The sequence below is a fragment of the Thunnus thynnus genome, chromosome 10 (genome assembly GCF_963924715.1).
Source record: "Thunnus thynnus chromosome 10, fThuThy2.1, whole genome shotgun sequence".
Taxonomy (NCBI): domain Eukaryota; kingdom Metazoa; phylum Chordata; class Actinopteri; order Scombriformes; family Scombridae; genus Thunnus; species Thunnus thynnus.
In genome coordinates this window covers 33,179,736-33,193,188 of record NC_089526.1, presented here as the reverse complement: position 1 = coordinate 33,193,188, position 13,453 = coordinate 33,179,736, and the positions used below count along the sequence as shown (strand labels likewise).

General features: G+C 41.3%; 1 protein-coding gene across 1 annotated transcript in view; it reads left to right on the top strand.

The window, feature by feature from the left end:
- The window catches only part of hace1 (HECT domain and ankyrin repeat containing E3 ubiquitin protein ligase 1), a 39,453-nt gene that overhangs the window by 12,645 nt on the left and 13,355 nt on the right, over nucleotides 1-13,453 (top strand). The window contains exons 12-18 of the mRNA XM_067602515.1: nucleotides 1,002-1,306; nucleotides 3,021-3,089; nucleotides 3,252-3,339; nucleotides 5,676-5,787; nucleotides 10,822-10,919; nucleotides 11,093-11,180; nucleotides 11,296-11,445. Of these exons, the coding sequence (XP_067458616.1) occupies nucleotides 1,002-1,306; nucleotides 3,021-3,089; nucleotides 3,252-3,339; nucleotides 5,676-5,787; nucleotides 10,822-10,919; nucleotides 11,093-11,180; nucleotides 11,296-11,445 (910 nt within the window). The remainder of the gene's footprint in view (nucleotides 1-1,001; nucleotides 1,307-3,020; nucleotides 3,090-3,251; nucleotides 3,340-5,675; nucleotides 5,788-10,821; nucleotides 10,920-11,092; nucleotides 11,181-11,295; nucleotides 11,446-13,453) is intronic.

Genomic DNA, 13,453 nt, shown 5'->3' with positions numbered 1-13,453 from the left:
ATTAACAATTTTTTGCACAAATTAGTAAATGAGGCCCATTGACATGATGAGATTTGGGAAATATGATCTTTATTTACTCTCATCAAGGTAACTGGGCTTTTAGATTTCATCTTCCTCTGAATCGAAAGATAGATGATGTACTTTGATGGTATTATAAAAAAAAATATCCTTTGAAAATGATTGATACTCTTTGATCTGTGGTGGGTTTGGATGGAGCTGGGGGCGGGCGATATGGACAAAATCTAACACCACATATGTAATTTATGTAATATACTTAAGATATACATCATATTGTGATAGATAGTGTATCTATATTGCAATATATATCTTGAGGAGAATGTCTATTTTAGGCTAAAGTGAAATACATTTCCCACAATGGCCTGATATGGCTACATAGGTAGAAACAGAGTAGCAACACGTTGGATGTTAAATCTCTATAGTTTCAAGTTATAATATATGTTGTCATATTGCCCAATCCTAAACAGAGATTTCATCCACTTGTGTGATTTTGATGTGCACTGTTCTGGCTCATTTCACTTATTAAAAACCTAAGTAATGGCTCAAAGTTTTGGAAAATGCACTCATTTGCTTTCTATCTAAGAGCTGGAGTCAGGACCTGGTTAGCCTAGCTTCCCAAAAACACTGAAAAGAGGGAAGTGAAGAAAAAAAAAGCATTTCTTTAATTTGTGTGAACCATCCCTTTTAAACTTCTGTGCTGGTGAAACTGACAGGGTGTCTTCAGGTCCTTGAAAATTCTGAAAATGTTCCTTTCAGTGGCCTTTAGTAGAGTCAGAACTTTCATGACATGGGCTTATTGTTTCTTTGAAAGTGGCCGTAATTCAGTCCCAAATAACAATAAAGAGCCTTGAATGATGCTTTGTCAAACCTGCAGATACCCTGAAGGTCAAAGCCATTCCTCTCTTGTAATGTCTTCATGGCTCATTCTCTTTGTTTTCTCTTGGATCCTGTCTTCCTCTCACCCCCTGTTTGTGTGCGGGCAGCCATTGGAGCTGCTGTGGCACTCCCTGGATGAGTGGCTGGTGCTGATCTCCACAGAGTTGGACAGGAACAGGAAGAACCCCTCTTCCTCCTCCTCCAGCAGCGAGATAGCCTCTCTGCTTCTCAAACAGCGGGAAGTCGACCACTCCACCTCCACAACGAAGCTCCCCTCCTCGTTGGACCGTCAGATCGTCATGGAAACAGAAGCGTATGCTGACGGGGAGGACGTCATTTCCATGACAGCCAATCGGCTCAGCGCTGTGATCCAGGCCTTCTACATGTGCTGCTCCTGTCAGATGCCACAAGGGTCTGTGCTCAGCCATCATCTGTCTGCTGTTATATCTAATTAGTAGAATAAGGAAGAAGCATGATTTAACATAGAGAGCACTAAAGGATAAGGCTGGCGAATTTTTATATTTTTATTATTCTTATTCAGTACAAAGTCAAGAGTTTGTGATATTTGTTGACAATAAGAAAAATATAGAATCTCCATCGCCATCCTTTAAGTATCAGCTCTAATGTAAACAGACCTTCAGAGCTCCAGCCAGTATACTGAAGAACACAGTCTTTTGTGGGGGAACTGACATTACTACTACTAATGCTGACACTAGTACTATTACCAAAGTTACTGCTGCTTTTATGGTACTTCCGACTACTTCTACTACAATTGTAATAATGCTGACACAAGAACTACTACAACAGCCACTACTACTGCTACTACTGAGGGTACTGCTACTGCCATTACTACAGGTGACGCAACATGCGTCATCCGGCAGACTTCGGAGATTTGCCTTAGACTACAAACTAAGTTTCTGCATTTTTAGTAGTGGTGCCTTCAAGGACAGTAAAATGTGGGTGTCCTAGAACATTCCTGCCTACCATGTTACACTAGCAATAGGGAAAAGCAGACATGTAAGGGCGTTTTCACACCTGCCTTGTTTAGTTTGGTCGAATTGAACCCTGGAGCGTTTACCCCCTTGGTGCGGTTCGTTTGAGCAGGTGTGAACACAGTAATCACACTCGGGTGGGGACCAAAACAACCTTGTTGAAGAGGTGGTCTCTGTCCGGTCACAAACGAATTCTGGTACGCTTCGTTTGAGGTATGAACATGATCCAAGCTAGATCTGACCCAGCTGCACCAGCTGCGCTGTGCATTATATCTATATGCTCAGTATGTGCTCCCGTCTCTGTCTCTATGTGTAACATGTTTCGCACAGAATGACAGTGTGACCATGACTTTGCCAAAACTAGTGACCATTTTGAACCTCACTAGTTGACTAGTTAAGTCAAAATGTCTCTCACTATTGTAACTAGTGCATATTTTGGACCCCACTAGCTCAACTAGTAAATATTTTGACCCTCACTAGTTAACTAGTAAGGTCAGAAGAAGCTTTAACTAGTTAACTAGTCAGCATTTTGGCCTTCACTAGTTAACTAGTGAATTTATCAGGCTAATCTAAAATATCACTTTATCTCTCTTAGTACTTACTTAGTACTTGAGACAACTTGTCCTCCTCCACCTCCCACTGTGAGCTCCCCTGCCTCATCTACCTCCTGTTTGCACCCACATTTATCTCTCTTTGTTTAAACTCTTCACCAAGCCCATAATTATATGCAAGTAGACCGTTAAGGATGCTTAATTAACAGCCAATAGAGGCCTGTTATTGACATGCCTGCTGAAATGAGATGTCTGTTATTTTGTTTTTTTGCTCCTCCGCTGTCCACCCTGTTCTCCAGCCTGGGAACCAGACAAATCTGCCGAGCCGGCAGATACGTCAGACAGATTTCCACCCATCCTATATGAATTTGCGAATTAGTCTGGCAATGCCAGGCTACCTGCTCACCTTTAGTGTCCTGGATAAGTCTCATCTTCCATTATGACCCAACATCATTTCAGTGAAGAAATGAGTGATCCACATCTAATTGTAAAGCAGATACTGTAGCAGAGTTGTTGTTGCTGTCCATCTCTTTTCCTTTCTCACTCCATCTTTCTCACTCTCCCCCCCACCTTCCTCTCCCAGAATGACGTCCCCTCGCTTCATTGAGTTTGTCTGCAGGCATGACGAGGTGCTGAAGTGTTTTGTAACCAGGTGAGTCAATGTGGCGCTCTGCCATATATCAACCTCCTCACACAGCTCCGAGAGACTGGCTATTGATCTAGCAACTTCTTTTCTCTCAGTTTACTTCCACTTCTCTCACTTCCCCCTGTCTTGTTTCTCTTTCTGTTCATGTCTCTGCCTCCCCCTTTTCAGGAATCCAAAGATCATCTTTAACCACTTCCACTTCCTGCTGGAGTGTCCAGAGCTGATGTCGCGCTTCATGCATATTATTAAGGGCCAGGTGAGATGTGATTATTTTATAAGATGTTTGGAGGGCTGATTATGGAAGCACGATTTTGGACCCCAAAAAATGTGGTATGTTTTTTTTATGATATACAGTCACACAACCCCTGTAATCCTTTTCTTATATGTCAATTCATTTGAATGACACCATATTTTCTCCTTCTATTAGTCTGAATGGACTGCTGCCACTCAGTGACACATGTTGATATACAGTATAGCTAGTATGTACTGTACAGTGTATACAGCACCTACATAGTTTTATGATTTTAAAGGAATAGTTCACCCTAGATTGAAACTCAATCATCTACTTAGCTCCATTGAAAAGGAAACTCCATTGAAAGGAAAATTCCAGTATTTTTCAGCCTGGGCTTGCTCCATCCCCCCAGCCCCTCTATATAAGTTTTGCCCGATGGGGGTCTGTGGTTCAAAATGTTGTGTTAATAAGTTCAAGTGATGGATAGTGTGCGGGATCCTTTGTTTTTCTTCACATAAATAATTTCAAACACTTTTCTCTAAGTCCCACTTAGAGTCATCAAAGAAAGGATTGCACTGGGTGAGCTATTGTCGCTAACTGCGTGGGTATCTACTTAAGGTGCAATTTGCTGGCTAACCAAACCAGCTGCTTATTAAACATTTTACAAAATCCTACATTTTACAGTGTGAACTTGTCAGTGCTCTCTGCTGGACAAACTTTGTCATGAAGACACTGTGTCTAAATGACCTCAAACATACTGTGTCTTCTGCATGTCTCTGCTGACATGTCTTGTTACTTAGTGCTGACATATACATTGATACTGACCTGATATCTGGGATTTATTGGTAGAATGCAGATCTAGCTATCTGTCACTGCCTGATCACATCTGGTGCAGATTTGTAGGGTTCTCCGGTGCAGCACAGTGTTTGTAGGTCACTATAAGTGACTGTAGGTCTTAGGGGTGCAGCGGATCACAAAACTCACGGTTCAGATCGTAGCACGGATTTGAGTCATGGATCAGATCATTTTTCGGATCAGAAAAAAAAAAGGGGGGGCGGGGTGGACAAAAAAAAACTTTGTTTTCCATATATTCTGTAAAACACTTACAGCAAGGAACTTTTGCCCAAATGAAAACAACATTCAAGATGTCCAATGGTTAAATAAAATCTTAAAGTATGTAAAATATTCAATACTCAATCACCGAGGAAAAGTGCACCGCTAACATCAGTTAGCAGCTATGTAGCTAATTAGCTGCTCAGCTGCAGCACATTAAACAGCATGTAAACATACCTGCAGATGTCACTTCAGACCCAATAGATGCTGGTTTGGTTGTTGCTCTTGAAAATCCCTGTTAGCAATACGCTGTCTGTCCATGACTTGTACTTACAGCGGTTTGTTTACTTTGTCTTAAATGAGACATTAAATTTTGCAATTAACCTGCGGTTCAAATGCATGCCACACCTTGGGGGCGATCAGTATGGATCACGGATCAACTACATGTCTCCAAATTTTTTTCAGCTCTTCCCTCATCATGGCAACCCACATTTTCATAAAAGGTTCTCACCCACGTGTACCCTGTCTAGCCTATCAAGAGTCAGAACCTTCTAAACATATCCCTCTTTTAATAGCTCCCAAACACCGTCAAATGCATTTATCTTCTTCCACAATGCGCAATCCATTTCTTTTGTATGCAAACTACACTGTGGTTCCAGAAGTATTTACCTTCTATTATCCTATATTTTCTATTGTGACAAGTAGCTCTAAGTCCCTCTCTGTTTCTATGTTTCTGTCTTCAGGGACTTTATGGAAAGTGACTTTGAAAGTCCCCTGTCTTCACTTCAGGATCATTTAACAGTGTTACAACCATGGCAATAACACTTGTCTTAAGTTCCATTTATATGGCTTCATAAATTTTAAGTGCTGCTCTGAGTTTTGCGCTGTTCACTCACTCTTCAGTATTCATATTTGAGCTGCAGCGTTCGAGCCTCGTTACCCATGGATTATGGCTCACCTGGGAGTAGGCCCTTGTTTTAATTACAGACTTTAACCTGGTGAATTTGATTTCATCTCCTGATTCCTCTCTCGGTACACCCCACAGCCCCAGGAGGAAAAGCCTTTCTGTCTCTTCCACGCTCATCCTTCACTTTACCTCCAACACTTAGAGAAGAAAGGCATACATTATGCAAATAGAGCTCAGCCTCATCTCTGTATTACAGACGAGTTTTTCAGCACTGAAGGCTTTCTGAACCGTCGGTTGAGACTGAAAAATCCACAGTCTGAGAGTTGAAAGTGAAGCAAAGTGGTAATTAGTTAAGGAAAGTGCTGTGCAGTGTGGGTTGAAGTCTTGTTTTCCCCCTCAGCCCTTCAAGGATCGCTGTGAGTGGTTCTATGAGCATCTGCTGGCCGGTCAGCCAGACTCAGACATGGTTCATCGTCCGGTCAATGAAAATGACATTCTGCTCATCCACCGAGGTACGAACCACCACCATACACATCCATTGTTCATGTGAAGACGTCATCACGACACAGTGCATTTAAAGACATCATTTACTCTTCAGTTTAATGTTGCCTGGCTCATTGGAAAATGTGAAAAACAACTTGAACTCAGGGCTTTGGTCAGGGTGTCTTATAGAATGTGTAAAAACACAGCCTATATATTTTATATATTATTACATCAGTGAAGCTTTCTGAAGGTGGATATGTGCAGTGTGCAAATGTAGTGTCATTTTAAGAATATTGATGAAACACACATCAGGTTTAGGCAGATTTTAGTGAAGGTTTTATAGACTGAGAACCGTAAGCGTAGCATAAAGACTGGAATGAGGATGAAATGGCTAGCCTGGCTCTGCACCCAGTTTTGTTGCTTAAAGAATTAGTTACACCATGTTAAAACAGCAAATTGTCTTTTTTACATTTCTGTTTTTGTACAAATTAAACAGGTAAGACAACATGTTAATTAGTGATCTTTAGAGGTGTTGGTAAGTGGTAACATCTCACAAATTAAGTGTTTCCAAGAATGTTGAACTGTGTCTTTAAAGGACCAATGTGTAGGATTTAGTGGCATCTAGTGGTGAGGTTGCAGATTGCAACAAATTGAATATCCCTCTCCTCACCCTCCCTTTCCAAGCTGTAGGAGAATGTACAGTGGCTGCGAAACTCGTGAAAAATGTGAAAGGCCCACTCTAGAGCCAGTTTTTGGTTTGTCTGTTCTGGGCTACTGTAGAAACATGGGACCCACTCCCTATGTAGATATAAAGGGCTCATTCTAAGGTAACAAAAACACAACTATTCTTATTTTCATGAGATTATACACTAATTAAAACATACTTATGAATATCACATTCTATTTCTGCCAAGTCTGTTCCACTAGATGCCACCAAGTTCTACTCTCTGGACCATTAAGTGGGACTGTAACTGGGTCTCGTTAAAAATTTTCTGATACCATTGCCAATACGATATCTGAGTTTCTAAAAAAGAGCCAAAACGATAACTTTGTTCAATACCTTGCTTTCAAGTAAGGTATTTATTGATGATTAATTATTTTATTTATGATTAGGGCCCGATTGCAAATGTGCAAGGGGCCGAACAGTCCCTGGCACTGAAAGTACGAGGAACCTATTGTTTTTGAAGGGATTATCTCTCTATATAAAGCAAGGAATGTCTGTCTGTATGTCTGTATGTATGTAAGTTAGTCCTTTGCATATCTCAAGAACCGTTCACCTGGTCTACTTCATACATGGTGGGTGGATTGCTGGGGAAACTAGGAAGTGCAATGTCAATGTGTGAAGTTCGTTGGATGAGCGGTTCTTGAGAAATATATAAAGATACCTCATAAATAACGTTACTTCTACAACGTTGATTTGCTTTTTCTTCTGCCTGTGAAGCCAACGAACGGAAATACAGACATCGCCACTCTGTCATTGCAATCCACATTGTGGTCAGAGATGGGATTACAGCCGTAGTGATGAGAACTACCATAGAGAATGAAGTGAAAAAGTAGAGAGTTAAGCTCTATTCCTGTTCCTCACGCAGGACCTTTGTATGTACAGTCAATTTCCACTCAACTCAAAATTGTAGTCTCCAGATATTCTGCTTGTGAGGCATCTAGGGAGTAAATTGTAACATCTACTGGTAGTCTGCATGAGAGGCGTTTAGGGGTTGGGCACAACTCTCTCTAGGTATTGAGAAATCGGCCCATTCTGAACAGGCACATTTTGAACAGGCAGTGCACTATTTATTATTATTATTATTCTGGGACGCCATTGCATTTCGGAGGGGCTTAGGATGCTTGAAAACTCACAGAAGCGAACACACAGCAGAACTGGTGAAAACTGCAAAGTTCTGTAGTGATTGGGCTTGGGTGTGGTCAGTGGGCTCCATAGCACCTCCAAACACAAGGCCATTTTGGAAGTTTCTTTGATATGCATGAAATTCAGTTGGTTCATTGCTCTCATCATTCTCAACATAATACAGTTTTTTTTCTCAAATTTTTTCACCCAACAGGAAGTTAATCATTTTGGATTTCGTGCGTCGATTTTCATTTTATGAACATGTTTGAGGACTTAAGGATGCACAAAAACTCGTGAAAGTTTGCACCTATGTTTGAACCAGTAAATATTTCAATTAATATCACAATTGGGCTTAGGCGTGGCTCTAGCTCCCCTTAATTACTTTTAGCATTTTTGAGGTGCTAGGGGTGCTTGAAAACCAACAAAACTTTGCATATGCATCAGAAGTTGCTTAACTAGATATCAGATATGGGTCGTCGGCATGGAAGTGGAAAAATGGCTCAAGGGCATCCCCTAGAAAATTTCAAAGTCAAAGCCCCCACCTTCTATTTTGGAGGTGATAGTTATCTCTTGCGTGCAATGTCTGATATTCATGAAAGTGTATATCCATGTCAGTTGCCTTCTGGTTAATGTATTCCTGCATTACCATTTAACTTATGTAGTATTGCCTACGTGCAACAGGAAATGAGGCCTATACAGGACTATAAATCTGACATTCAGTGCTAACCTTCAGATCTGGACAGTTTTGGATGCTTAATGCTACAGATTGGGGTTGGCACCAAAAAAGTGTTGACGTACAGTGCCCAAAAAGAAACGATAAAAAAGACCCAATAGCTAATAGGATGGGTGCTGGATCAGAAAATTCTTTGCAGTATTAGGCAGAGATATCCACACACCAAGTATCTCCTGTTAAAAGGACTTTTTATTTTCTGCTGTGGTGTTTCCAAGCCTCCTCTCAGATTTCTGATAAATACAGAGAGTCACCATCTTAAATACCCATAGTCCATACTACAAACACACGTGACATAACACACAATAACACAAATTACAGTATATACAACTCATGTACCCCCAATAGTTTGCACTCCAACAAAGGACTCAGGCTAAATAGCCGCCTTACATATTACCTATTAGAGGCAACTGTATTTTTTTTTAAAAATTATAATTTTGATATAGGGAAAATGTAACACCATAAGCAAAAAGAATACTCCAAAAAGATGACACAACATACAGAAAGGCAATATTACCGCTAGAGACATGACTAATAGGGTATTCAATCACAAAAATGGTCTAACGTCGAAATCCTCATTAAGGCCTTTTGGGTCAAAGTGCCCAGTGTACTGTATGTATCCAGAAAAGTTCACGTTTTAGGAGCGTAGAGTATGTTTCTCCCCCTCTGCGTGGATGTTTTTTAAACTCCATCCCCACGTATCTGAGAGTTCTTGTAACATAACACTTCTATTAATATAAAACCTTACCTCATCTAGGCACCACCTCCCTTTTTGGTCAGAATTTGTCAGTGCCAGGAGGAAGCAATGAATCAATTGCATAACCATAAGTTCTTGTTCCAAACAGTGACCTGTTTGTGCTCACAGAAAACTACAGTGTTCAGCGATTCAACTTTTTATTGGCCTGGTGGTCTTACCAATGTATGCCAGTCCACAAGGGCATTTAAGCATGTATATGATATTAGCAGTAGAACCTGAAAAAACACCTTTGATACTGTATTTTCTTCTTGTGTGAGGGTGGTTGAATGAGTCAGTTTTGTGTGTGAAATGGTATTGTTGGCAATGACCACATGGGTAATTTCCAGAGGGGACTGAGCTAGAGCTGAACAGTACGATATGCCGATGTTCTTTGATTGCACTCTCTATGTCCTTGGATACAGGTGAATACTGAATGGCACAAACAATTCGGTGTTCTGTTGCTTTTGGTCTAGTAGTAGCAAGACATTCAGTTTGTGTCAAGTTGGAAAAATGTGATGAGGCACTTTTAATCCAAGTGTCTTGAAGTGTTGAAGTCCTCATTAGAGCTGCAGATCTGTCTGATTTGGTTGAACTGAGAGACAGGAAAACTGTTTTTGAGAGCCATTGCGTAATATGATTCACCGTGGAGAAGAGAGTTTCTGTCCGTAAGCTTACTGTAGAGGTCAGTTTTTAGGTTGTTTTCTTTAATTACCACTATGTCTAAATAGTTAATTTTATTTGCATCAGATGATATAGTGAACTAAAGGTATTTGTTTTTAGAGTTTACAAAGCTGTGGAACTCTTGCAACAAAGTATCTGATCCTGTCCATATAAAGAAAACATCATCTGGGTACTTCGACTTGAGATGTGCTGAATGAATGGATTCAACCGGTCAAGGCAGATGGCTGCCCACCCAGAGCTGGGTTCTGCTTGAAGTTTCTACCCACTAAAGGGGAGTTTTTCCTTACCGCTGTCGCCAAGTGCTTGCTCATGGGGGAATTGTTGGGTCTCTGTAAACTAAAGAGTACGGTCTAGACCTGCTCTATATGAAAAGTGCCCTGAGATGACTTTTGTTGTGATTTGGCGCTATATAAATAAAAATTGATTGATTGATTGATTCGCCTGGTGGTTGAAGATCAGTTTTTGTACAAAGAATCCCACATACAGGATGGCAAAGCTTGGAGACATTTTCAACCACCATGGCCACTCCTGAGACCTGAAGGAAGAGGGCAGGTCTCAGGAGTGGACACTCTGCGAGGTTCAGTACCAAGCCTAATGACAAGAGGAACCTGCGTCATCAATCAATCAATCATTCAACATTCAAAAGATAGTATAGTGTTCGAAAAGAATCAGTCTCACAGTAATACACAGTCTGTGGAACAAGGAACTTGAGACATTTTTCAAATTGTGAAGTTACACTTGATCCAGTAAAATTGGAAATTGAGTCATGTGGTTGGATCCACTTGTAAAAGTTGTAAAGATTTTCATGAAATTTTAACTTTTTAGTGCAAAATTATACAATACATTATAGAATATCTTGTACAGGGTGTTGACGTTTGCCAGTATACAATGTGACAATGAATTGCAAGATTTTAAATGGATACAGAATGCATGTAACTTCAGTGTTGACTTCTACAGTATATTTCCTATCTGTCCTCCCCATCTTTTTCTCCCTCTTCATCTCTAAAAGCATACCAACTCTGACTTTTATTGCACTGTATGTAAGATCTCTTTTTGCATCTCATCACCAGACTCCATATTTAGGAGTAGCTGTGAGATGGTTTCCAAGTCCACCAACGAGAAACTCAAACAAGGCATTGCTGTCCGCTTCCACGGAGAGGAGGGGATGGTGGGTTTTTAATTCCTGTGACACTTTATGAGTTTTCAGTAATACAACTCCTTTTCTGTTGGCCTGTTTCAGCTGTCCGCTGATGGATCAGCAGTACTCCACTCCCATGTCTCATTTCATCCAAAGTAGAGACTTGTTTTGTGGTTTGAGTTGGACGTGTCTGTGTGTTACAGGGTCAAGGTGTTGTTCGGGAGTGGTTTGACATCCTGTCCAACGAGATCATCAACCCAGACTACGCTCTGTTCACTCAGTCAGCTGATGGTACATGGCGTTTTCTTTACTGTGATACCATTCAGTCACATGCAGAACTTTATCATGTAGGATTAAGGTGTGTTGTGTGTGTGTGTGTGTGTGTGTGTGTGTGTGTGATCTACAGGTACTACTTTCCAGCCCAACAGTAACTCCTCAGTGAACCCAGACCATCTAAACTACTTCCGGTTCGCAGGTCAGATCCTGGGTCTGGCTCTGTACCACCGACAGCTGGTGAACATCTACTTCACCCGCTCCTTCTACAAACACATACTGGGTAAAATGAACACAGGATTATGATGCCTTTATAATATATGGGGTCATCCGCCTTTAACCCTTTGAACTTGTTTCATGCAGTTTGCATCAAATATCACCACGACTCAAATTGGAATGCACATGTATCTTACACATACTGCTGGAATTCGTGTGACCTAGTCTTTCCAATGACAGTAGAATCTGTTGAGGATGAATCTGATAAGAAAATATATAAAGACACTCCTTATAACTTCAGATCTTACCTCAAAATCACAAAGATAGATTTTTCTGCTGTATCCAAAATAGTTCAGGCGATTGTCTTGTGTATACGGGTACACTGCACACAGGAATTGCTAGTGGATAACTCAGCATGACTTTCACTGACTCCATGGTAGAGATGGGGTTCAAAAGCATTTTATAAAATCTGAATCCTCACAAATCCCTTATCCAATCCAATTAGGTTTACCTTTCACATTTACAAGGAACTAAAGGTTAAAATAACTACAATGCAAAGATGTCTAATCACCTAATGTTGGCTGAGCAGCAGAAACATGGTAGGTTTTAGTGGCAGCATAATTAATGTGGACAACCTAGAAATGAGCTGAGAAGCAGAATGTATGAAATCTATCTGACACACTGAGTTAACATCTGCAGCCTGCTGTATTTCACCAGCTACTGACTCCACTATGAAGCGGATCAGATTCACATGTTGATATCAATCAAAGTTTAACTGGGAGATTCTTAAAGTGACATGAGGTGATCAACTGATTGTTTCTCTAGAGAGGAGTCTCCACTTTGTGAAACTAAAGAAACACACAGTGTACTGGCAGTCATACAGTGGTCTTACAGAATGATGTGTCTTTTCACTCACAATCTTCTATCTTCAATCCAGCTGCGAAGATGGTCGGCTAAACATGAGAAGCTCCCAGTATACACTGATCAGCCATAACATCAAAAACCACCTCCCCCTCATGCCACTGAAACAGCTCTGACCCATCAATGCATGGACTCCAAAAGACCTTTGAAGGTGTACTCTGGTATCTGGCACCAAGACGTTAGCAGCAGATCCTTTAAGTCCTGTAAGTTGCAAGGTGGGGCCTTCATGGATCTGACTTGTTTTTCCAGCGCATCCCATGGATGCTCGATTGGATTTAGATCTGGGGAATTTGGAGGCAACACTTTGATTTCTTTGTCATGTTCTTCAAACCATTCCTGAACAATTTTTGCAGTGTGGCAGCATTATCCTGCTGAAAGAGGCCACTGCCATAAGGGACTACCATTGCCATGGAGGGGTGTACTTGGTCTGCAAAAATGTTTAGGTAGGTGGTACAAGGTAACATCCACATGAATGCCAGGACCCAAACAGAACATTGCTCAGAGCATCACACTACCTCCACCAGCTTGCCCTCTTCCCATAGTGCATCCTGGTGAAATCTTTTCCCCAGGTAAATGATGTACATGCATCTAGCCATCCACATTATGTAAAAGAAAACGTGATTCATCAGACCAGGCCACCTTCTTCCATTGCTCCATGGTTTAGTTCTTACGCTCAGAGCTCATTGTAGGCGCTTTTGGCGATGGACAGTGGTCAGCATGGGCTCTGACTGGTCTGCAGCTACGCAGCCCCATACGCAGCAAGCTGCGATGCACTGCATGTTCTGGCATCTGTCTATCATAGCCAGCGTTAACTTTTTCAACAATTTGTGCTGCAGTAGTTCTTTTGACGGATCGGGCCAGATGGACTAGCCTTTGCTTCCCTTGTGCATCAGTGAGCTTTGGGCGCCCATGACCTTGTTTCAGGTTCACCACTTGTCTTTCATTGGACAAATTTTGGTAGGTACTTATCACTGCATACCGGGAAGACCCTACAAGACCTGCCGTTTTGGAGATGCTCTGTCCGAGTCATCTGGCCATCACAAGCCGCTCAGATCCTTACATTTGCCCATTTTTCCTCCTTCAACACATCAACTTCAAGAACTGACTGCTCACTTGCTGCCTAATATATCCCACTCCTTGACAGGTGCTATTTT